Source organism: Mercenaria mercenaria, chromosome 9 (assembly GCF_021730395.1).
Source record: "Mercenaria mercenaria strain notata chromosome 9, MADL_Memer_1, whole genome shotgun sequence".
NCBI classification, from domain to species: domain Eukaryota; kingdom Metazoa; phylum Mollusca; class Bivalvia; order Venerida; family Veneridae; genus Mercenaria; species Mercenaria mercenaria.
Window position 1 is genome coordinate 4021813 of NC_069369.1, and position 25832 is coordinate 4047644.

Consider the following 25832-nt stretch of genomic DNA (forward strand, 5'->3'; position numbering starts at 1 on the left):
TTATGTTTTTCAATGATCAAGTCATCTATTTAAATGTAGTTAACCAAACTTTGATCAAGATATGAATTTGTTCGAATGTTTAACAAATGATTATTAACACTTATTTGTGTGTCAGTAAGTGTTTAAAACAATTGGTGGTAGTTTTAAAATTGGATTTTCTTATCCTGAATGACCAACCTTGTGCAGTTATTTTAGCATTATGCATTAATTCAATAAACATACCTTGCCTAAGTAATGATATGAATATACGAACTATTTTACTTTCTTTCAGTCAAAGATTTATATTGACTCATATATACTCAGTCGAAATTCTTATGGATGACTTCCAAACATGAAGAATTCAACACACCGAGCAGGGCTCAAACACACATCGGTGAGGGGCAAGTGATTTGAAGTCAGCGACCTTAATCATTCGGCCATAGGGGGCCCCTAATTGAACTTGACTATGCTTAAAATAGTCTTTTTTTAATAATTATAATAGAAAAACAGATCATACTGAATGGCTGGCATTCTGAAGACAACTCTGGGCGCTTAACACTTCCAGTTGTGTTGCTCGACATTCATTTTGAAACTGACAAAAAGTGAAAGTGGTTTTTTTTTAGGGGTCATCAAATGACAACTTTATATCATTTAATATTAGGAGGTTGACGAGTTCTCTAGTTATTGATATGCGAAATATCTTAACCTATGACACTCTGGTTGCTCAATAGACGGACCACCGACTAAAACAACAACAGCCATGTAATGAGCAAGGACAGTCTGAAGGTTATACATAGGCTTCGTTGATCAAAATCCTTCACAGTTTCGAGGTAATTTTAACATTGACCTTCGACACGTCCACTTTCAAAGTGATTGACTGCGGTCATCAACTGACAACAGAAAGTCATCCTATGGAGTTTGATAGTTGTATCTGTGTTCAAAGCCATTCAGGGACTATTGTAGAAAATGCTTTAAACATTTACACTTATTAAAATTATTGATGGGTTGTATTATATTCCCTTTGATGACTTTTATCTTTCAGCAGTCATTGACTATATGATCAATTTTGTATTATGTTATTATTGTTTTTAATCAATCAACCTTGAAGTCAGTACAGTCAGTTTGCATGAAATTCTGGCTATATCTTCTGCGCGACAGATGCATTGTAACAGTCATGCAATCAACAAGATATATATATTTTTTTTAACTTTATGCTGTTTTTCGAGTGATTCAATTATCAACTCTTCGATTGACTATAAAATTACACAAAGAATATCATTGGTTACACTTGCACGTGAATTTCATGCAAAACGGCTATTTTGGGGCACTGTGCCTGACTTCACGGTTGATTGATATTTTTTAATTTTCCATGTGAAGTTCTTCAATTGTAATATGGTATGAAGAAAACGACTCAAATTTATAAATTTAAGTTTTTTATTAAACAAAACCCCAGTTATATATCTGGATAGTTTCTTTAGCTGTTCCGTATAGTTTTTAAATATACCAGTATTAGAAAATATACATTTTTTGAAGATTTTAGCAAGTCAAATTTAACAAATGCATTTGCGAACAACTCATTGTGTACTGCTACGTCCCTTGAAATGACTCCTTGCGAAATGAAATACAGTCTTTCACATGCTCATATATAGTAACGTTTCATAGTCGATTGCTTTCACTGATATTAAACCGTTTAAAATAAATTCTAACACGATCCGATTCATTTTCCTATTAAACAAAGAAGGAAGAAAACAGTGAATTATTATACATTCTAACACGATCCGATTCATTTTCCTATTAAACAAAGAAGGCTGGAGACAGTGATTTATTAAACAACAATTCACTGTTCTGACGTCACAACTATTACGTCATAGCGTCAAGCGGCGTAACGGCGCGCTGGAAAAGAACCCGATTGAAAACGGGCAAATATCTAATGCATGCCGACAAGGTGTACTTTAAAGTCCTTGATAACGTGTTAGAATCGAAATAATATATCTCATTTAGTGATTTGCTCTTGAATAAATCACTGTTTGTCGTTCAGATGCGTAGCATTATATCACTCGGGCTACGCCCTCGTGATATAATTCCTTCGCATCTGAACTCCAAACAGTGATTTATTCAGCGACAAATCACCGATGAGATATATTATTTCTTAAACAAATCACTGTTCTGACGTCACAATTATTACGTCATGGCGTCAAACGGCATAGCGGCGCGTTGGAAAAGAAACCGATTGAAAACCGGCAAATATTTAATGAATGTCTTCAAGGATGTAGATTTACTTAAAAATCCTTGGTAACGTGTTAGAATCGAGATAATATATCTCATTTAGTGATTTGCTCTTGAATAAATCATTGTTTGTCGTTCAGATGCGTATTATTATATCACTCGGGCTGCGCCCTCGTGATATAATTCCTTCGCATCTGAACTCCAAACAATGATTTATTCAACGACAAATCACTGGATGAGATATATTATTTCTTAATTCTAATATGGCTAACAATGCTTTAATCATCACAACGATGTTATGTTGACGTCACGTCACCGTGATATTTAGCGCCATGTACGCATCACGAAATAGCGCTTTCAAATTTCATGAAATATTTTACCTAATAACATGTTTTAAACGAATCGTCACATTGCACAAATGTTTTGATTGATTTATACACATACTGAATTATTTATTCGCTTTGCTGAATAATTCGCAATAATTTTCGCTCGAACTGAATGCTGCCGCAAGACGTATTACCTTTTCCGGTCCTGGCGTGTTTTAACAAATACCTACTACTGGCGCCATGCTTGCGCGAAGAAACAGTTCCATCATATTTGATATAAATTTTACAATAAAAAACTTATTAGAATCGAAATAATTTATTAGCAAAACAGTGCTTTATCACTATTTATACACTCGGGCGGTTATACGTCGTCCGAAATAATTTCACTCGGGCTGCGCCCTCGTGAAATTATTATGCCCGACGTATAACCGCCCATCGTGTGATAAAGCAATGTTTTGCTATAAATTATTTCTTATATAGTTCATGCAAGAGGTATGATACAAAATATGGTAATGATTGTGATATTTTGTTTCCATGATATCATTATGTGTGAAAAACCTCCGCCAAATACTATAAGATGTAAGGAAAGTTCGTTCTAACTGATATAGTTAACCAGCACAGCAAAGACATGCATAGATTTTAGTCATGTGAAATGCTGATATGTTGATATCTTGTCGATACAGAAAATCCTAACTGTATATTTTATACAGTAAAACTCATCTTATGCAAAGTAACAAGCCTTATTTCTTTAATTATGTCTAAAGCCAACATTTTACGTCAGATCTTTAAACATTTTTTTAACAATACAAACGCAAAAGCTAACCAATGACTTCTTAACCGGAACGAACTTTCTTTGCAAACTGTATCAAAAATGTCTATGTTGTATTGCATTATAAACATATAATGTTATAATCTTATATGTTAAAACGTTAAAGACTTTCTTTTTTCTCAACGCTACACCAATAGTTTAAACTAGAATTTAGTTATCTGATACCTAAAGCGTGACTCTTCACCCTCAGTGTTACATTGCGGGTCTATTTCCTTTGGTTTGTTATCGTGTTCATTAAGGAAGTACTGAAAATGAAAGATATCACTGCAGCTGTCACTATTACTCGGGCTAGAACTCAAATCCGAGCCGTCTATACCACTGTCACCCATGTGCAAAACGAAAGGTCTCCATATCATTTTTGACCTGTGATCAGTTTTCTTATCAAAGTCAGATTTATAACTAGTGGTTGGACCCTCTTCGTCATTTGTCGTGATAGATTCATCATTTAATTGTCCAACGTTCCGTTGTCTTATTTTAGGCGTTTCTTCCTCACTTTCCATGTCACTTTCTTTTCGGGCTCTTATTTTGGTCCAGTCAAATGTTTCATTCATGTTTCTTTTGCCCTTAATCGATTTTGATTTATTTTCTTTCACATTGCAGCAACGTCTTCGATAACGGCATAATGATAACATATCGAATAGCACAATAGAGCCGAAAACCAAGGACATGAAAATAATTGCAACGTAACCAACATATTTAGCAGACGGCCTTCTATCATCAACACTAATCTTCTTCAAAGTTTTCTTTCGTTCTACTGCTACTTCGCCTATTTCTTTCAGTTCTTCAATCGGATCTTCTGCTGCAGAAGTAGATGGAAAACTGAACGTTGGTGACGCCAAAATCACGTGGGTTGACGTTTCAGTCAATGTCACAGTCGTCCTATCTACATGAGTTGATGTAACTATGACGTCACGAGTGACTGGAAAGTCACGAGTTGCAGAAACTTCGTGTGTGATGGTGACAACAAATGAGGAATATATATCGTGTGTTACATACACGTTCGTTGTTTCCAAGCAACCTGTATAAACATAAGATTTATTGATATTAATGATTACCTATTGAACACTTCTTCAATTAAACGTCACGGTTTACAAGCATTACTAAAGTGCTAATATTACGAATGCTGAAAATGGCTACCTTAGCTGCTAGCAGTTATTCCTATAGACAAAACAAAGGAGGGGTTATATTTAAAGGATTTACTATACCATACAATCTTAATTTGCGCATGCCCAACTAGAGGCAGATGTTGGGAAATTTGAACAATATACTTGACATATTATAACTAATTTCAGCATACATGTAGTTTTACATGGTATAACACAGAAATTAATTAAAAACAGTAAAAGCAATAGTATTCAATTTTATCATGAAGTACAATGTTTCGTTTTTTCTTCTGTGTTCAAGAATAAAAAGAGACCTTATTATTTTATTTTGAAGTTTACTTTTCAGTTGTTTTGTTTGTCTGTAAGAAAGTTGCGTTTTCTATAAAGACAATTTAGTCGGGCATTGGCTTTTTTGATAACATTACTTGCCATATTTTCACAAGATAAGGTATTATCAAGAGTAGCACCAAGGTACTTGACTGAAGATGTTGATTGAATAGCTGTTCCATTACAGGATACATATAGATCACCAGCCATGCATATAATACCTATTTTTCATTTTTGATTGAAATTTTTAATCTTATACACTACATGTACTTACTATGCTAGGATTTTTATATTTCAGCAAACAGATAGCAATTATTATAAACTAAATTAATGTTACCATGGAAACGAACCTAGCAGTAATATTCAAATATTCAAAATGAAAATTGAATAAATATACTTACTTTAAAAATAAAATGTTTTGACTGTACACGAAACAGGAAAAGTAAAAAAGAACATTTTTTAGATTTTATGGAAAAAAGCAAGATATAAGATATTTTAACATCACCGCTACCACGGTTACTACAAACTTTGTTAATATCTGCTCATAGTTATTCCATTGGTATAAAGTCATATGAAAATTTGTATGAAACCGTCGTAAAACTCGCTGTTGATTATATTTGCTTGAATATGAGAGAATGAGAGAAATGGCAACAGGGACCCGGCGATATATTATAATTGTTTTAAGTTTATATTAGATAAATAGATAGAATTATCGCTTACACAGACATTTACGAGTAACACAAAGAAAAAAAACGATTAAATATCTACGTTTTCCTTCTTTTTACAATATTGATTACCTTTAGAAGACCATGTACACTTTCAACCTATGAGAGTTTGCTTTTTTTGCAGCTAAACTATTAATTTACACGAACTACTATCAACTGCTACCATTCAAAAATTTGAGTCAAACCTAATGACAAGATATATTACATTCTTAATGTTAAAAGCAGATTACTTCGCTCGCAGTGACAAAAATAAAATGAATCTCCTTTTGAAATATGTAATAGTAGCTTTATCTGTATTGTAAATTACTTTTTAACGTGGTTACTCACCAAGACTCGGTGAAGGTGATACAGAAACTTCAATTACTTCCCCTGAAAATAAAAAAGATGCAATCAAAGCATATTTTTCGTTGTATGTGGCATTGCCGTGTCAAGACTGCCAAGTCCGTATTTGAAAGTACTAACAAAAACATACAGTAAAAGTAGAATGCCTTAAAGTTACGAGCACAGCAACGCGGTCAAAACCACACTCAGCAAAGAAGGCCATCTAACAAAACTCTTAAGAATGCTGAATATTGTATAGACTGCAGGCAACCAAAAAATAGTTCATACATGAATAAAGATGTTGAAACCGTAATTCAAATTTTATACTAAACCTAAAGACTTTAGTTAACAGTTTTGATTTCTCATTCGTTTTCAGCTTGTATGCTACAACGTAAGCAATCTTGGAATTTCGAGATGGAAAAAAGGTTTTAGTTTTAAAAACATAATAAAATGTTATTTTATCAAAATAGTTCTAACCTAAAGAATACAATAGTTTTGACAAACATTTGAAATACTCATACTTAATCCATGCAACATTATATTAAGCATTTCAGGAAACGTTAGTAGAGAGTTAAATTTAGTTTATAGTAACTTATTTGGAAAAAAAACGAGAAAACAAAACAAGTACTGATGATATTATATGAGAAGGGCCCAGTAACGACCTCCGGGATGAGTGGCGCACATCTTAATGACTAGTCCACTGCTCCCCTTAAAATTTTACGCACTGTTATATAACATTCATTACGTTTTTACATTAAAAAGTGATTATATATTGCACGATGCTGGATGTTATCTAATGCTTGATACTGTTTCCCCAGACGGAGGCACAGTAGTCTAGGATTCGAATAACGCATGATTGATATAAATTTTCAAACGCTTTGAATCCAAGTTCTTTCAGGTTGTGTATCTTGTCTATAATACCCCCTAGTGCTCTGCTGACCCCTCCCAACCACCCCCTTAGCTAGTATGTCGCTGTTGTATGAGAAGTCATTCTCATGGAAAAGTACCCTTATGTATTTATGTCGATCAGTTATGTTGAGCATAATGTTTCCAATTTTAAAAGAAAAGTATACGCGTTTGGTGCATGCATTTCGACTTCGTCAGTGATTATGAGCACGTGCCAGGGCTCACATCATTCATGTATAGTGTCTAACATACGTTGTTGGTTTTCTTCAGAGTCCGCCTTAAGGGCTATGTCATCTACCTATATGAACAGCGACACATCACAGTCGCCCACCAGGATACCAATGTCAATATCATTTATTTCCTTGACGAGGTCGTTTAGTGTCGGAGAAAGATTGCACCGTCAAGCGTATTACATTGTAAATAAAACAGCGATCAGTATGTTCTTATCGAAACAGTATGATAATAAAAATAAAGAATCTGGATAACCCAGATAGACTATAACAGTGATAAGTGTAACAGCCATGCAATAAGTTAATGTACTTGCCACCAATAACAGCCATACCTAAATTGCAAGTGTAATGGAAGTACACCCAGCCTTGCCTGTACCTATAATACTGGTCTAACGTCCATCTATCTCCCGTGTTGAATTCACACCGTCCATCAACCGGGTAGTAGTCAAATGATCGGCACCTGGTTCCCAGTTCCACAGCACATACGTTCTTACAATGCTCTACGTTCTTGTGGTACAAGTATATGTAATTATAGGATTGAATAGTCATATTTGCAAACTCGACAAACCGACAGTCCCCTGAAATATGTACATAACCATGCAACTCAATTTACGTAGTGTAACTATGGCAACAATTGTCGTCATTGCCTGTAACTAACAACTAGATGCCCACGGGCAACATGTCGAGGCCGCCAGCTGTCAAAAGGACTGATTGCGGCAAACAAATCTTCGTAGGTAAGAACATCTCCATCTATAGTCGAGTTACAACCCGGATAAAGGGAGCTGCACCAAGTTTTGACCTTTGACCTCTAAGTAGGACCTTGAACTTGAGGTTGGGGTCTGGGAGTTGCATGCGACACTGTCTAATTGAGGCAAACATTTATGCCAAATAAAAAAGACTGCTTTATGCATGGCAAAGTTAGGGCCGGACAAGCTCTAAAATGACTTTTCTTCCACAAGTGTGACCTTACCCTCTGAGATAGGTACCAGAGGTTGGCGCACGACAATCCGTCTCATAGTGGTGAACATTTACGCCAAAGAAAAAAATGCTTCATACTTATCAAAGTTATAGCCTGGACAAGCTCTAAAACGATCTTTGACCCCTAACTGTGACCTTGACCTTTGAGACACGAGCCTGGGTTTTGCACATGACACCCTGTCTCATTAAGTTAAACATTCATGCCAAATAAAAACCAGAAAAAGATTCCTCAATGCATGTCAAAGTTATGAGCCAGATAAGATCTGACATGACATTTGACCTCCAACTGTGACATTGACCTTTGAAATAGGAACCTGAGGTTTGCGCCTGACACTCCGTCTCACTGAGGTTAACACTCATGCCAAATATAAACAAGATTGCTCCATGAGTGTCAATGTTATGTTCCGGACAAACAAAGCCGGACGGACGCATGCATGCACGCACATACACCGAACAATCATTTGGACAACTATGTCTTCGCTTCCGCAAGCAGGCCCGACAAAAATTAAATCTTTTCCGAAAGTTCAGTTTAAAAACACATTTTTTTTCAATTTAATCTGTCTCCATTTATTTCTTTTAATGAAAATGTATTTGAATACAAAATATATATAACATGCCAGATTGGTAGTTTCCTGTTTGTATGAATACATAAGCGGCATTGTTCAAATATGCCAATTTTATCGGATCGTTTTATCTTGGAATAATACAAAAGATAAAACAAAATGTATTTTAATAAAAAAAGATCTCTCAACTAAACCTGTAACAAGTTATACCTTTAGTACGTTGGCAGAGAAAGGGAAGTCTCCTCCCACAATCCATTGTATGCCAGGCGTACGGTTTACTACTTGATGCACCGACACAAAGTGTGGACCCGTTGTCAGTCATCCCTGGTTTCCAGTTGAACCATGTGATGTTATCACCATTATCCCAAACGTAGCTTTGGTCTGCGAAAATCCTGTGTAACCCAATCCAGAAAATGTCTTCGTTGCTGAAACGGTAATTTCAAAGATATGAGAACAAACAAGTAAAATAAACCTGTAAGAAGATCCTCTTGAGTCATAACATACAATCAGACAAAATCATAATAGTTAAGACGGTTTTAATGGTTTTATTTATTTTATTTTTGTGGGGCTTTAACACCATTTTTCAATAGTATTTCAGTTATGTAACGGCGGGCAGTTAACCTAATCGATGTTCCTGAATTCTGTATCAGTACAGACATGTTCTCCGCAAGAGACTGCCAACTTACCCGCATGAATCATAGATGGATGAAGAATGATTACAGACACAATGTCCCGCCCGAGGATCTAACTCACGACCCCGCGACCCGTTGGCTTTAAATGAGTGTGTTTGGGAGAGGTAATGAAACGTGCAACACCCCTCATGCTTCTTGATTTCGACTTACATAGACAAAGCGATCCCAAAAGACCATGATGCTATAACAATATAAGACATAGAACGACAACACCTATCGTTGCGAGCTTGTGGTTTTGTATTAATTATCTTTTGTAAAACATACATGTACGCGTACACGTACACCAAATTCTGAGAGCTATCAAATTACAAAAATGTGTATTTATAAAATACCCAACGAACTATAAAACGGTATATTTCCTCTTAATAATCACAAAAATAAAAAGGTACGAATATTGAACTTTCTGCGTGCTTGCAGACGTTGTGAACCGAAACCATGAAATGTTGATAACTAAGATGGCTTAATTAAATGTATCGATTTACACTCTGTCTATCAAGTGTTCAATTTACTATTGTACTGCACGAACATTACAAGTTAAAAAGTCTTATCACGAAAAGAAAACCAAACATAGATGTTATTATCATTATTATTATACCACATATATACAGCGCTCTTTTCATACAAAATATGTGCGTTCAAAAGTGCTTTACAAAGACATTAAAGAACACATACATACATATATATATATGGTAATACATTGATAAAAGATTAAAAGGAATAGTAATTCAAACAAGATCATCCTTAAATTTTGCTCAACGTTAAATCACATTACATACACTATTAAAGGAGAGCAGTCCCTTTCTCAACACGAAACAAACCTCTCATGATTTTGTTATTTGTTTGTTTGTTCGTTTTGGGTTCAACGTCATTTTTCAACAGTATTTCAGATTTTGTTATGTTATATAACATGTGTGAAAGAGATGTGTTTTCAAAGAGTTTTAAATGCGGACAGTGAGCTTGAATCTCTGATGCTTGCTGGGAGGGCATTCCAAAGCTTTGGATGTTCAACATGATGGGGGAATAGCAAGCGGATATATTTTATGAAGTTGGTGACTATTTGTCTGTATGAAATGCAGCCTTAAACCAAAGTCTCCCCGTACTTAGATTCAGTGTTGTTACATTTTCTGGCCCTTTGGAATCATGGAATCCATTCAATATATGTGTAATAGAGTTCCGTTTAAGCCGGCGCCAGGTCGCGTGAGAGGTGTTGCAAATTTCATTACCTCTCATGAACAGACTCGATCAAATATTCTTCTTGATTGCATTCCATGCTTCCGAAGACTCTTATTACAGATTTTTTTAAATACTTAATGTCTATAGAGAAAATGGAGATACGGTCATTCGAAGGTGTTGAAATAAGTCAAACTTTATTTATCTGTAGACTGTTAGTAACCTTTAATACTATAGCTGGTTTGTTAATAACAAAGAAATGTATGTTACCAGTACCACGACGTTTGACAGTAAAACTGTCGTATCCCGCAGCAATTTGTGGAAAATGGAAGAATTTGCGGAACGAAGCAACACTTTACCTTAAAAGGTGTTCCTCCTCTATGAATATGTCTGGTACTGTAGAATAATCGTAAATAGTTGCCAGTTTGCCTCCGCTCTCTCTACAAGTTGTTTGCCCCTGACTCCATGTTGACTGAGTTAAATGAATCGCATAACGCCTATTGAATGCAGGTTCTACGTCCGCTGAAAGAAATAGTACAAAATACATAATATCATGATTTACTTATATCACTGTCGAATAAACGTTTTATCAACAGTGGAAAACAAGTTAAAAACAAATTTTTTTATCAATTTTTCATTTCGATATATGTACAAATGTACATATTAACACCCCTAAAAACTACCTTAATTATATATGTTTTAAAGGTTTGTTAATACTTTAATATTATTTTAATTAATTTGCGATGTATCAAATTTGTTTCAATAATCGACGAACGGAACTATACCAAAGACAGTATATAATCCAATAAATGCAATTATATTCCAAATGCACAACATTATTGCACTTGTAACCGAACGCTGCATCCGTCACTGATAATCAATAGCGGCTTCCAACAACTAGAAAATTGTTAGAAAATTGTCTGTTGCTATCACAAACTGCTTTCACAATCTTTATCGTTTGGTAGGATGCGATTTATAGTGAAGAATGTGATGTTGCACGTGATGATCAAATTAAAGAATTGCCTGCAAGGTATAGCTAGGAAGAGAAGAGAATTAAGCAATCAAAACATTGTAATGCATAATTAAAAGGCATATAATTATTCATGAAACTTTGAGGAATAAGAATTATGTATATGAACAGCTTCATGAGAAGTGTTTCAGTAAATAACTAATCAAAGAACACTCTGTGGTTAGTAGAAAAACCATCCTTATTTTCTTTTTTCATTTTCACTATACTTTATAATTTATTTCAGTATTTTATACCTGACATTTTTGTAGCACTCCAAGTGAAATTCTACATTTCTAAGATTCGCATAAACGTAAATACATACAAAGTCATACTCATATTTAGAAGAAAGTCCATGATGTGCACTTATTTATTAAACGAATTTGTCAGAGAAGATACGTCAACCTCTTTGTTTTTGTTGTTTTTCAAGGCACCATTTAATGCATTCTGTAAACCCAGAAATAGTTTCACGCTATTTAAATTAGCGACTTTCGCGACCAGTGTGTGTCCGCGAAATTTTGTAGTCACAAAACTTACCATCTATCGTGAAAACGCAAAAAAAAAAATGTAGTTTTTATTGGTAGTCAACTGCAAATTAAGCTTCTCCTCGATAAACGCATGTGAATTTATGAATTTAGTCCTTATTGTAGTGTGTATAATTACTAAATAAGTTTTTATCATGTATAATTTCATTTGAATATATCAGTTACTTGGTTACTAAATCCTATAATGTTTTTAAAATAAATAAAGAACGTCCGCAATAGTTAATTTTGATTGAAAGGTGAAAACCAAAATGACAGCATATTTAAAACTAGCTAATTTACATATACATGTTATTCCCTTTTCATCTTTACAACTGATTTAAAATTTGCAGAATGGATTGAAGCGTCAGCTTCACTTGTCGACGGTTGATATTATCAATAGGATCATCTTCTGCAGTGCTCTTTCTTTTTTCATCCATTTTTTTTTGTCGGCGTATCGAAATTTCGTATATATTACGTATATTGGACTGATATCATGAACTAGTATACAGCGTTCGTGATTGCCAACAGTGTACTAGTATTGTAGAACGTGAATTTCGATCACGATCACAGAGCGCGGTAGATTGAAAAACGTGTTAAATGGCTAGTTTTTCAACTGTCTAGTAATGACTTAAACAGCGAGTTAAAGACCCACCACGACCTAGTGACCTACATTTTTCATCCACAAAAACTTCATGGAAATCACTCTTAAAATACAGGTAATATATGTCACAGTGCTTAATATATTAGCAATCCCGGCGTAGGTTCTACTCTCTTTATTATTCCTTTACATAAAAAGCCTAAAACATAATACCATGAAATTAGCAATTATGATAAAAAAGATAAAATAATACAAAACTGCATAAACATTAATTCACGCGTTGGGTAAAGAAATACAAAATACAAAATTAATGAACAATAGATCTAAATATTTCTTACCACAGCGTCTGGTGAATTAACTGAAGATTGTTAAATAAATAAATTCAAAATACAATGTAATTTGAATTTGTATTTAAGATTTTTCCATCTTACTCGTAAGAGAAGAAAGACTGTACTGAGGGCCGAAGGATTTTGGCGGTGAAAAGTGCAAAGAGGAAAAAAAGAACTGACCAATGTATATCTTTCTCTCATTCTATCTCTCATTGAAACATGTAAGTTTGTTTGTTTGTTTGTTTGTTTTGGGTTTAACGACGTTTTTCAACAGTATTTCAGTCATGTAACGGCGGGCAGTTAACCTAGCCAGTGTTCCTGGATTCTTTACCGGTACAGACCTGTTCTCCACAAGTAACTACCAACTTCCCCACATGAATCAGAGGTGGAGGACTAATGATTTCAGACACAATGAAACATGTAAGACAAACAAGACGATTGGACAAACATGACAAGTGTTCACAAAACTGCACGGACAAACACGCGGATGAATTGCCTCGGGAACTTCTGTTAATATCCTTGATATTACGTACATTACCGAGAAGCCCCGATTCAATTAAACAGCAGATAATACAACATAATAAAAATATGACGGACACTATCGGAAATTTGGCGCATGCGCGAGGGTAAAGTATTATTTTCCCGCTCTGGAAAAGACTTAATGCACGGCGCACGTTACTATTAAGGATAAAACAGTATAAAAATACGACCCGTGACATATACATCTGTACTACAAGTTTTCAAGCCCTGATCCACGGATATTCAAATTCCATTGTGTGTATGCAACTCATGATTACAATCTAGGTAACAGTTAACGTCCACGCGCCACACTTTAGCATGCAAACCCTCAGGTATTTTATATAGAATTTTATATAAAGTAGACTCTATCTTGAGAGGCGTCACTGTTCATAGTCAGGATTTTCATGCTTTTTCAGTGACAATTTAAGGTTAAAAAGTAGGACTGGAGCAGGTCTTTAAGGTGGATAATTTAGGCCACTCCTGAATAAATGTGTTTTGATAACTTCATCTGCAAACTTATTCAGTCAATCTCTTTTCAGCATAGTTTAAAAAATATAGATGAATAATTTTCTTACACTGTAGAAACAAAATGTGATTGAAATTTAACTAAATACACTGATTTCTGTACATATTGCTTCAGTAATTCAATAAAATGTTAAGACATTACTCACATTGCTTTAGCCTAATCTATGTCATTGTCAATTTGTAACTAGCTACTTGTTATTTTTCATTTTCTTCATGCAAAGCAGGTATAATTACCATCATGGAAATACAAAAGAATACAGATTTTTGTGGTGCCTCTTTAAGCCGTGTCGGATATATTTACAACGTTTAAGTCAGCACGTGAATAACGGGACAGGTGAAAAGTTAAACCTTCCTTTGGATTTCTCTACCTTTATACCCCAGTCACACATGCGGCGCGGATAGCTACGTCTAGCCACGGATAGAAACGTAGTAATCCGTATCGATCCTTACCTGAGCCGTACCTTAAAGTAGTAATCCGTATCAATCCGTACGGTTCAGGTACGGATTGATACGGATTACTACGTTTCTATCCGTAGCAAGACGTAGCTATCCGCGCCGCATGTGTGACTGGGGTATTAAGCTACAGTTACACATACGGATATGTCCGTGTGTTGAGGTACGGTGCGGATGGGATTGGTCTGTGGTGGGGCGAACACGGATAAGTACGAAGCAGTATATACGTTTTAGTTCGGGAAAAATGGTGAGAAACGGGGAACAAAAAAATACAGGACGCGAATAAGTACATTGTACTACGTTTTACTGCGCTTGGCAACTTTCTACGCTTTAGTACGGGATGCCTCGGATAACTACGTTCAGCTACGGATTAATACGGCAAGGTACGTTTCAGTACTGATAACTACGTTTTAGTACCATTAACTACGGATGAATAAGTTTCAACCTAGTTGGACTAAAGTCATGCTCAAATGGCTACGGTTCGCTCAAACTTTGTGCATGTTCAAAACTTGGAGAAACTTGCAAGTTTGGGATAAGTCTTGAATACGTTTTGACCAAGTATTGGTACGGATTGATACGGATTACTACTTTGAGGTACGGCTCAGGTACGGATCGATATTTATTACTACGTTTCTTTCCGTGGCTAGACGTAGCTATCCGCGCCGTATGTGTGACTGGGGTATTAAGCGGTGTCAGCAATGACTTATCTTTCTATTGTTATTTCAAACCTAGGGGTAGGGTGGTTTAAGAATATACTGAGGCGGAATATTCAAATATAAATGAACTTTTTTTAATAAGAGGTCATTGGAAAATGTTGGAAATAAATTAGGTCATCCTCCGTTTCATATAACAAATAAACCTCATTTAGATATTTTTCATCAGCTTGGATTAGCCGGAATAATATACGGCTTGACACCGTGGAAATGTCATGACCGGTGCTTGGATAATATTATTTACACCAAATTTAATTTTATGCGCCATATACAGTATGCATCGAGAGATAGCGCTTTGAACTTTGATTAAATATTTTACAATAAAAAAAACACACTGTTAAAAAGAAATGTCAAATAGAGCAACTGTCTTGATTATTTTACACATACTCTGGGTTGGTTATTCGCTGTGCAGAATAATTCGGCATTATTTGTACCTTTATGGAACTCTTCCGCAAGACATATTTGGCATGTTTAAACAATGGAGCGCGACGACATACCATTTAGTGTCGTAAATGTGCAAAGAAACAGTCCTTAGTCTGTTCTACTGATCTGTCTAGCAATACAGAATATTTGAAGTTCTCCGCGGTACGTAGTATAGCGGAGAACATATATCTTAACACGGCGAAGCACAAATTTGTGCACGGGATTTTTCATGAGTATTTGGTAGCGAAGAAATCAGTTCTACGCAAGTTTCTGTATTAGTTACATCTACTTTATGCTATTCAAATTCACACATTGTTATACTTGTGTATAAATAAGGCCGGAAAAGATGTAAATACGCTCATTATATCAAGTAAAAATGAAACAATAATCTTAAGATATGAACATGCTTTTGAACAGATTCCGTAATTTCAGTATTTTGAGAAATAGTCTGAGGAGTTGAAAAACTCCGCGCATGTTACGGATCCACGTTTCCTCCAAAGGGGTTTTTTCGTGTACGGCCAGTATTTCTTTGACGAATGTAGCTTTAACTCTGCTAAAGCATGTTGTGATGGGAGACTGATATTGTACTACGGTTAGTTTCCGATATATACATGTACCTTATGTCCTCCGTGTATTATACACTTTAAGCTGTTTGTAAGGAGGTGATACATGAAATTATATAAATAACTGTTTTATTCAACCATTATCGCATAGTGCGGCAATTTTCCTTTGATCTTTGCAGCATGTTATACATGGTAACACACATTATTACTACAAAACTGTGCTGATATCTTACAAAACTGTTGCGATATATATCAACACGGAAATCTCTATGGAGTTTCATAAGAAAAAAAGTGTTCCGATATATATTAGCACAGTAAAACTGTTCCGATATATATCGGAACACTTTTTCTCTATTGAGGTCCTATCAAGGGAGTATAATTTTTTCCTTTCAAAGAAAAGATGATTTTAGCTCCAATTTACAGTTCAGAGAAAGAATTGTCACAAACACCTGCATTTATAAAGTAAAAGAATAAATAAACTAGAATATTTCAAAAACTTGATAGTTATTGCCAAATTCAGAAATACATGAACTATATGAAATTCTGAGATTTCTCAAATGTTTCTTTTTCTTTGATTTTTTTTACAAACAAAACAACAAGTTTTACAATATGTCTGGCCAATGAAATGCAAAGATTTAAAACCAATGCAGAAATTTGTTGGGTACTTTTATCTGGGGAACACATTTTCTAAAACAGAAGTTTTAGTGTTTCAGTCAGCGAGGCGCAGAAAGGGTATCAAAATAGTAAAAATAATAATAAACAAATTTAAATGAAAATAATATATAAATTTTAATGATAAACTATGCGATAAAACAGTTATAATATGTAGTGCTCGTGTGTTACCAGGATATATCAGAGCTAGGGGTACATCTCGTTATTTTTCTCTTCACATATCTGTCTCGGCCTACCGGCCTCGACGATATGTGCAGAGAAAAATACCCTCGATGTACCCCTAGCTCTGATATATCCTGGTAACACACTCTCACACATACTATAACTATTACTTATGCATCAAATACAATTGCATTTGTTTATATTGTGAGATCAATATACATGTCAGAAATTGTTATGGGTTGTCTCCCCTCTCACTTGTCGCACAATAAAGTTTACATCTTGCCATTGCAATAGGTGTTTGTTATTTTGTTTGTTAAGACGTAGTATAAACGCGTTGAAGAGTCTACACTCCTGTTATATTTGATGATCTATTATTGTATTATTACTTTTTGCTATTTTGTAACTTTTGACTTTTTCAAACACCGTGGCATGCCTAAATCTATTAATATTAAATTGTTATACTTAGGCCTAAAAAAAAAATTCTTTGTTTCCGGTAACATGCTCAAAAAATTTAGGGTAGGTAGGTCGGAATTTTTTTTTTTTTGGAAATTTTTTTTATTAAGGGAGACTTTTCGGAAATTATTTTTTTGTCAAAAAATGATTACAAATAAGGGGGTTATGCCTTTAGAGCATCAGTAAGTTGATTTCTAACATCACTGACCATGTTTAAAGCATAAAAAGTGCAGTTTTGCATCTTTTTGCTAAAAAGTTGAAAAAAATTTTCTCCAAGGCCATAAAAACATTTAGGGTCAGGCCAAAAATTTAGGGTAGGTCGGGATACCGGAAACAAACAATTTTTTTTACGCCTTAGCAAACGTTACTTTTGCTAGCACCATTTATATGATTAAAGGAATTGTGTATATATTTTATTATTATATTATATATATAATTATATATTGCATACAGGAATGACTTCCGAGCTGTTTAGAATAAGTATTATCTTAAATGCAGGAATATGTACTTAAAATCATCTCTAAAATGTGGCAGATTGAGCCAATTCCGTATATACATATAAACATACTTTTGACGATTGCAATTTTAATAGTTAAAAAAATGGTCGTGATTCAGGAAACTACATTTCGATTTTTCGCAAAATTCATCAGCTCGTCATATAGGTCGCAACATTGTAACAGATTGAAAACCAGAATCTTGAACAAAATGTTACAGAAACATTTCAAACTTGAACTTGCAAGACTTTCTATAAATATATTTATTTTATAGATCTATATACAAACCTTATATTTCATTAATGAAAAACTGCGACCTGCAGTACTAATGAGTTTTTAGTCGAAGGGCCAACTGCTTGAACGTGCTATTAACGAATTAAATATTCAAGATGCTTATTACGGTCGAAAAACGTATCAACACAGGAGTGCGAAATCTGCTTCGATATGTTAAAGCTTTTGGAGGCCAGAAAGAAACGCGTATGTTAAACACAACCATTTAATGTAAATTCTTAAATCGAGAAATATAATATGTCATATACTGACGGTTTTGATTTATCCTTCTTTCACATTACGTAATTACGCGATCCACTGGACCAAAGACGCATCAACGTTTTGTATCAATAAGAACAGGTAGGTTTGATGGCCTGTTACGATAAAGATAAAGGTCAAAGGTAAAGGTAAATGTAAGCTTTATAATCAACATAAAACACAAGTTATGTACAAAGCTCTTGTGCCAAAAACTAGGTCATATACTACTTACCTGTGCGTATTTAGCCTCCTAGTACAACATCTGTAAATACTGTGTATCAAGCAAGGGAGCTACCAGTCTTTGATATGACGCAGCAAGGAATAGAATCCCAGACCTTCAGCACCCAAAGACGACATTACCACGGAACTATTGAAACAGATTAGACATCCAAACGATGGTAAGAGCGGAATGTACTGGTTACTTTGGAGTATGTGTTCTCTTCCTATGTTGTCTTCCATGTGGAGCGTTTTCTTAGCATGTTAAACTATAGATATATCTGCTTCGTATGCTATTCATTGTCTCTGTTTATGCACAGCTATCATTAGAAGCATTATATATTACTGTTATTTCGTATGAAAACTACATTTTATTGTATTAAATTTGTAATTGTCTTAATTATCTTGAACACATGAGGTTATATGTACACCAGTAGTTTAATCTTTTACTTAAGTTACGTATTTCAAATTTTCTAAAACACAGTATAAACGCTGTAAATGGTCTAGTGCTAACACGCTTGACTGTCAATACAGAGGTTCGATGTTTGTATCACGGTCCAGGCACTGGAAATTACTGAGATACTCTTGAATATCTCCCACCTAACGACGATGCCAGTACTGGGTCTCCTAAGGAAAGTCGCTTCGCGTGTACTGATGTAACACGTTAAAAAATTATTTTCAAAAGACCTACGCTCAGACCAAAGAAGTATAAAATAGCTCTTTGGTTAGACTGACAGGCATGCATCAAAATGATTTTCTTCGTCTCTCCAACTGAGCGGTTTCTCTCTTTCTCTAATCTGTATTGCTGGAGAATGAATTTGGTGCTTTGGAGTGGTTGCCATTCTATGTAAAGCGTCTTTGTATACGCTCGCTCGCTGGTCATGAAAGGGGCGCTAGACATTAAATAGGAAAATGGCAGGGAAAAAATGGTATTGCATATTAACATGGCGGATTCAATTGCGCATAGTTCTCATGATTTTTTTCTCTGTAAATTTATTTTCCTTATTTTCTTTGCAACTGCTATTTACTGAAACCACATGAGTGATCTATGCTTGACATCTAAGTTGCATTCTCATAATGAAATAATAGAATCGCAGAATTTGTTATGGAAACTTATGGCATACACCACCACTACAATTTGGGGTCTAATTTTACAGTGTCTTTGTTTGACCGAAAAATATACATAGAGAAAAACGCGCCTTTACTTAAATCCTCCACCTTGTATTGTCATTGTGACTGATAAAGTGAAAAGAGGCATCTTACACAGAGTGTTGTAATTTTTCCCTCTAAATTTTCCCTTTACAAACGTTTTGTTGGGTCATATAGTTTTGTCACGTATACATGTTCGCGACCAGATTTTCTTGGTTTACATTCAAAATTGGTCCTTTAGGTGAGATATGTACACGTATAGTCTGGTTGCTTGTAGTGCTTACAGGCCAGACAAAGACTTAAAGCGATAGACGAACTTGAACGTACACTCTGCCTTACTGACCAGTTAAATAGCAGAAACGTGATTGTCGGGGACTTCAATCTAGGTGATATAAATTGGAAATCAAAAGCTGTAAATACAAGTACCCACCATTTAGAAGAATGTAATAAACTTTTAGATTTTGTAGATTCTTAAGGTCTCACACAACTGGTAAATGAACCAGCTAGAATCGCAGACACTTCTAGTAATTGCCTTGATATCATATTATTGTCCAATCCCAACAGTGAAAGTCATTCCTAGTTTTAGTGGCCATTGCATGCCATTTGTTGACCTTTTATCATCAACAAGAATTAATCTAAAAAGTAAGCACAAAAGTTTATTATTTAATAAAGCAAATTGGTCAGAAATTAAAAAAGGTTTAGTTGACTTTGTCACCCTATTAGTCTGCAAAATGTGACTTCTGGTGACATTTTTGTTAGTGCTTGGATATTAGTATTTAAGTGTTCCTTAGAATCGAACATGAAATTTAAAAGGGGTTGTCGCCTTCTATGGTTCCTCATTACAGTACAATGGGGTCAAAGGTCAAATAAGTGCATTTACAAATAAATTATGCCGCTGTGCACTCGTTTTATTTTAATATAACATCTAAATTGGTTTAAATATTGTGTCTCAACGCCCTTTACTATTTTGTAAATGAAACTGATTATAATATATAAAATATATATCTAATATATATAATATTAAATAGAATAATATATATCTAGGGAAAGTGGCATACGATGGCAAAGTGTGTTTTACTTGACATGTTTGCTAATCATTATATGTGGATGAACTAGAGAAATATATTTGGAAATGTTGTGTCCAAGGGTTATTTCAATGTAATTTCAAGGTCACAGACATGTCAAGGTCAAAACTGAACTTTTAAAAATGACTTCAAAGTTATTAACGGTAGCAAAATGGTGCGTATATTAACAATATATTCAACAACTTTTCTGACTCCACACCTGTTTTCCCCTTTATCGCCAAATTTTGACATATTCTTAACTGTACAATTCATCATGTAATTAACTAAATTGACAATCCATCTTTTATTTCATCATGTCACATTTTAAGGGTTATGACGTTCTGTGTGTGTTTTTCGCAAGACTTGAGTTTCACTTGAAATGTGTGGTATTTCTTTCTAAAACAGTACATGATGGCACCATTTCCCGGGAGGTTGAACCACTATATGCAGCCCGTCTGGGCGTACCAGATGTTTAAAGCACTGGTATTGGCAATAGGGGTAAAACGACATCGGGGGTGGGGGGTGCGGTCATGGCTGTTTGTTACAATAAGGCTGTAAATATTATCATTGTTCATTTATGATATTGTTGTTATTTTTTATTATTATGTACAACGCCATTGAAAATATCATTTATAAAAAAGGCGTTTAATCAAATTGTTCAGTTTCAGTTTTGTGATTGCATATGTCACGTTTTGTTATTTTCCTACATATCTGCGATGTGTCACATGTTTAATTGTAAAGCGCCTTTGAACGTATATTACATATGAAAAGGGCGCTCAACAAATCTGGTATAATAATAATAATAATAATAATTTGAATGAATGTTTTACACAGTGTTAAATGATTATTTTATTATAGTATAACATAAAAACGATCATAGCCTGATGTAAATTCATTTAAGTGTAAGGGTAACAATAAGGTAACCCTTAAATTAAAAGTCATATTAGTAAATTCCAAATCACAGTAGTACACTTTGATCCTATTAATTTAATGATATTAAAATTATTATATTCTGAATGTTCAACTCTGTTTAGTTGTAATGGAACATCTGTTAATATTTTCAATATGTACTTATTAATTTTTATCAGGTTTGTGACGTCATTAATGACACCAAATTAATGACAAAATTTTTTAATCCCGCAGATGACAGTACTTGCCGCACACAGACCAGCACCAAGTTGCATTCATTCAATGACATTTGTTTGGGGGGAGGGGGTGGGGGCGACGGAGGGTACCTTATTTAAACTGTCATGGCACAACGAATGTACGCACAATTGATATCGTTGTTATGTTTATTTAATTGAACTGGTCATTAAATAATGTGTCCAGTTTTCATTCAAATCTGTCAAAATTTGGCAGAGATAAAAACAACAGTCAGGTGTGCAGTTAGAAAAAATGTTGAGCAAATGATTACAAAAGGACACTGCAAATGCATTTCTTGCATTTCATGCAGCAAAAAAAAAAAAAACTTGAATTTAAGCTTTGAACTGACTATAAAAAGAATATTTACATATTGTACACCTTTTGAGAAATGTGTGCGAAAGAGAAAATATGATAGGTTTTGAGGAAGAAGACAGCGGGAAATGAATTACATATAAATGTATAAAATTCTCACGTAAATAGTTAAAATCACTTTACTGTCATGTATACAAACAAGCATTTTTAGCTCAACCAGTAGAGCGCAGATCTAAGGATCGTGGGGTCGTGAGTTCGATCCCCGGGGGAGGTGAATGTTCTCCATGACGATTTGATTGTCAGGAGTGATTTCGTCCTCCACTTTCTGAATCATTTGGAGATGTTTGCAGCTACATACAGAAAGAAGGCTACTACTTGTAGAGACTCCAGAAACACTGATTAAGTTAATTGACCGCCGTTACACGACTGAAATCATGTTGAAAGTAGTATTTATAATATTATATGGCATCCTTCTCCAGCCCCTAAAAAATGATTTCAAATCTGGTGATGATTCATTATATGATATATATATTTATGTAAATTTGTCCACGTGACGATTGGTCACAGCATAGGTTTACACAGTACATGTACGGTACACCCTTGTTACCCGGATAATACGAAATGATATGATAATTCCAAAATACTACAAACTGGATGAACTGTCAAACTTGGTAAGGACATTGTTTATTTCAATATTTTCTAATTACTCATTCTGATCGTTTAAAGTGTTATAACTGATTCAAAATAGTTTACAAGCTGTACCATTTGCACTAAACAATTTGCATATGGGACATATTATTCACTTTGGAAACCCTTTAACAATGTTTACATTTTGCTTTTGAGAACGAGTTTGGCGATTCAAACTGTTGTCAACCTCATTTAATGGACTTTTGGTAATGAATGTTATTTTGTAATTTTCAGTTATTATATAAACAATGATATGAACATGTTAGGAAGTTTTTATCTTAGATCAATTAACCCAAATTTACAAATATATAAGCATATGTATTAGTCGATGGATACTGACCAAAGTGTTCACAGAAATTTCGAAGATAAAGCCCAAAATGTCAGAGCCCATTTGCTGGCATATCCAAAATAAAAGTAAGTGAAAATGGTGTTAAGCAATTGCTTGAAAATTTAAAGCATAAACCCATACAAAGCAGCGATCCAGACCAGATCAAACCTAGAATTTAAAAGAATGTGCAAATGAAATAGCTCCACTGTTTACAATATTGTTTAATAAATCTCTTGATAGTGGTACTGTTCCCTTAGATTGGTCTGAAGCTTATGTAACACAAAATTTTAAAAAGGTGAAAATTTTCAAGCTTCCAGTTATAGACCAATCTCATTGACATGTAAAGCTTGCAAACTATTTGGACACATTGTGGTCAGAAATATCTTGGATCACTTAGAAAATTTAACATCCTGGTGGACAACATGGTTTTCGTGCCCAGCGGTCTTGCGATACCCAACTTGCGGGTTTTATTCATGACTTAGCTAAATCAGTACAGCGAAGCCACGTTGGTGTTGCCATCATAAACGTTAGTAAAGCATTTGATGTTGTTCAACATGGCCGACCCTTACTGAGAAAAAGATCATTAAGGCATGCATCAGGGGCTCTGCACATTCCTGGATCAAAGCTTTCCTGGGAGACAGAACACAAAGGGTGGTGGTAGATGGGACAACATCTGGCTTGGCTCCTGTTATATCAGACGTCCTGGGACCTTTACTATTTCTGTTCTACATAAATGAGAATTCTGTATCTTCCAATGTGCGTCTTTTTGCAGATGACGGAGTTATCTTCAGGCAGACTCAGCTCAGCTGCAACGGGACCTTAACAGTCTGTCATTACACGGGAGCGGAAATAGAAGATGTCCTTTAACGTGAGCAAATCTCATATCAAGCATGTTTCTAGGTCCAGAAAACCAGTGAATACTGTCTATATCTTATGTCACTTGGCTAGTTTTACCTTTGTATTTTATAAGGAATTATAACTGCTAGTGGGGGTTGAGGAGTAGGTCCATCTGGAGGCCATGTGTAGGAAACAAGCCGTTAATACCTTTATCAATTTATTGGTTGGTAAAATAAGCATCCTGAAAGTACATAACATTAACAAAACTTACAATCAGGTAATACACATAATAGATACATCAGAATACCATACATATTATAATAAACACATTAATCTCTGACAAATGATAATATAGGTTCAAAGTTATAGTTGTTGTAGTGGCACGTTGCTATTATTAAACACAATACTTAGTACATATACTTGAAATATATATGTAAACTTACATTTCTAAACCCGTTTGTTATGGGGATGTGGTTTACAAACTTCGTCATGTAATTTTCCAAATGTATTTGGTAAAATTATAAAACGTTTTATTAAAAGAGGTTACGACCCAACTGTTTTGAGACATACCGCATGTTTAGTGTTCAGTCCGTTTACAGTTGGACACTACGCTTCCCTCTTTGATTGTGTTTGACGGAAGAGGGGGAGGACTCTATGATAAGCAGTTTTTAAATCTTACCAGGACTGAACTGTTTTGATATCTGTCTTCTGGCCTGTTTCGTCGGGCCCTTAAGGGTGTTTCTCTTGTTGCCCTGTCTTCTGAAAAGGCATTGAGTACATACGGTTTTGGTTCTAAAGGTTTGCTTTTTATATATTTATACACGAGCATTTTTGTTTACATGCCATGCATTTTTGTTTCCATTACGTGTGTTAGAGATTCACCTGGAGGGGATAACTTTTATTTACACTGCCCCGTGTCTTTGGAACATGTTGGGGGTAAGAGTGAGGTTGGGTGCGCACCATAAACCGGTTTAAGCTCCCCAGTGGTGTTTTGCCACTGACCGTTCCAAGGCGGTGCCCCACTGTGTTCCTTTGTTTGTTCGTTTTGTCCTAATGTGTTGGCTTTGTGTGTGTGCGCGTGTATGCGTGTGTGTGTGTGTGTGTGTGGTGTGCGCGTCTGCGTGCTGTGGGTTTCGTTTTGGGGAGGCTGCGTTTTTGGTACGTGGCATTCCCGGTTTGATATTTGTCTTTTTTTTTTCATATGCATTAAAAGTATACAATTACATATTACACATGTACATAACAAAACACATATATGCTTACCAGGGGCCTCCGTGGCCGAGTGGTTAAGGTCGCTGACTTCAAATCACTTGCCCCTCATTGATGTGGGTTCGAGCCTCACTCGGGGCGTTGAATTCTTCATGTGAGGAAGCCATCCAGCTGGCTTACGGAAGGTCGGTGGTTCTACCCAGGTGCCCGCTCATGATGAAATAATGCACGGAGGGGCACCTGGGGTCTTCCTCCACCATTAAAGCTGGAAAGTCGCCATATGACCTATCATGTGTCGGTGCGACGTTAAATCAAAAAAAAAAAAAATATGCTTACAAAGTAACATCACCAGCTGCAACACAACAACCTCATCTGCTCATTCTCACTGTGATTCAGGTTAATGGTCTGCAAATGATTAAATTGTTAAATGTGTAGTTAAAGAATGAGACAGAGATATGTGAGAAGCCATTTATGAAACAAAAACTTTACTCAAAATATACTAATCTGTCTAAATCAGAAAAGTCCAAAACTGTAAAGGTTAAAATCATTA

The 25832-nt window shown here is 35.1% G+C and overlaps 1 protein-coding gene across 1 annotated transcript in view; it reads right to left on the reverse strand.

Annotated features, from left to right (window-relative positions):
- Positions 1-3489: 3489 nt before the first annotated feature.
- Positions 3490-25832, reverse strand: part of LOC123547654 (uncharacterized) — a 28125-nt gene continuing 5782 nt past the window's right edge. Inside the window, exons 2-6 of the mRNA XM_053551955.1 lie at positions 10735-10897; positions 8724-8938; positions 7305-7550; positions 5843-5884; positions 3490-4378 (exon numbers count right to left, since the gene is read on the reverse strand). Coding sequence (XP_053407930.1) covers positions 3504-4378; positions 5843-5884; positions 7305-7550; positions 8724-8938; positions 10735-10897 — 1541 coding nt within the window. The 3' untranslated portion in view covers positions 3490-3503. The remainder of the gene's footprint in view (positions 4379-5842; positions 5885-7304; positions 7551-8723; positions 8939-10734; positions 10898-25832) is intronic.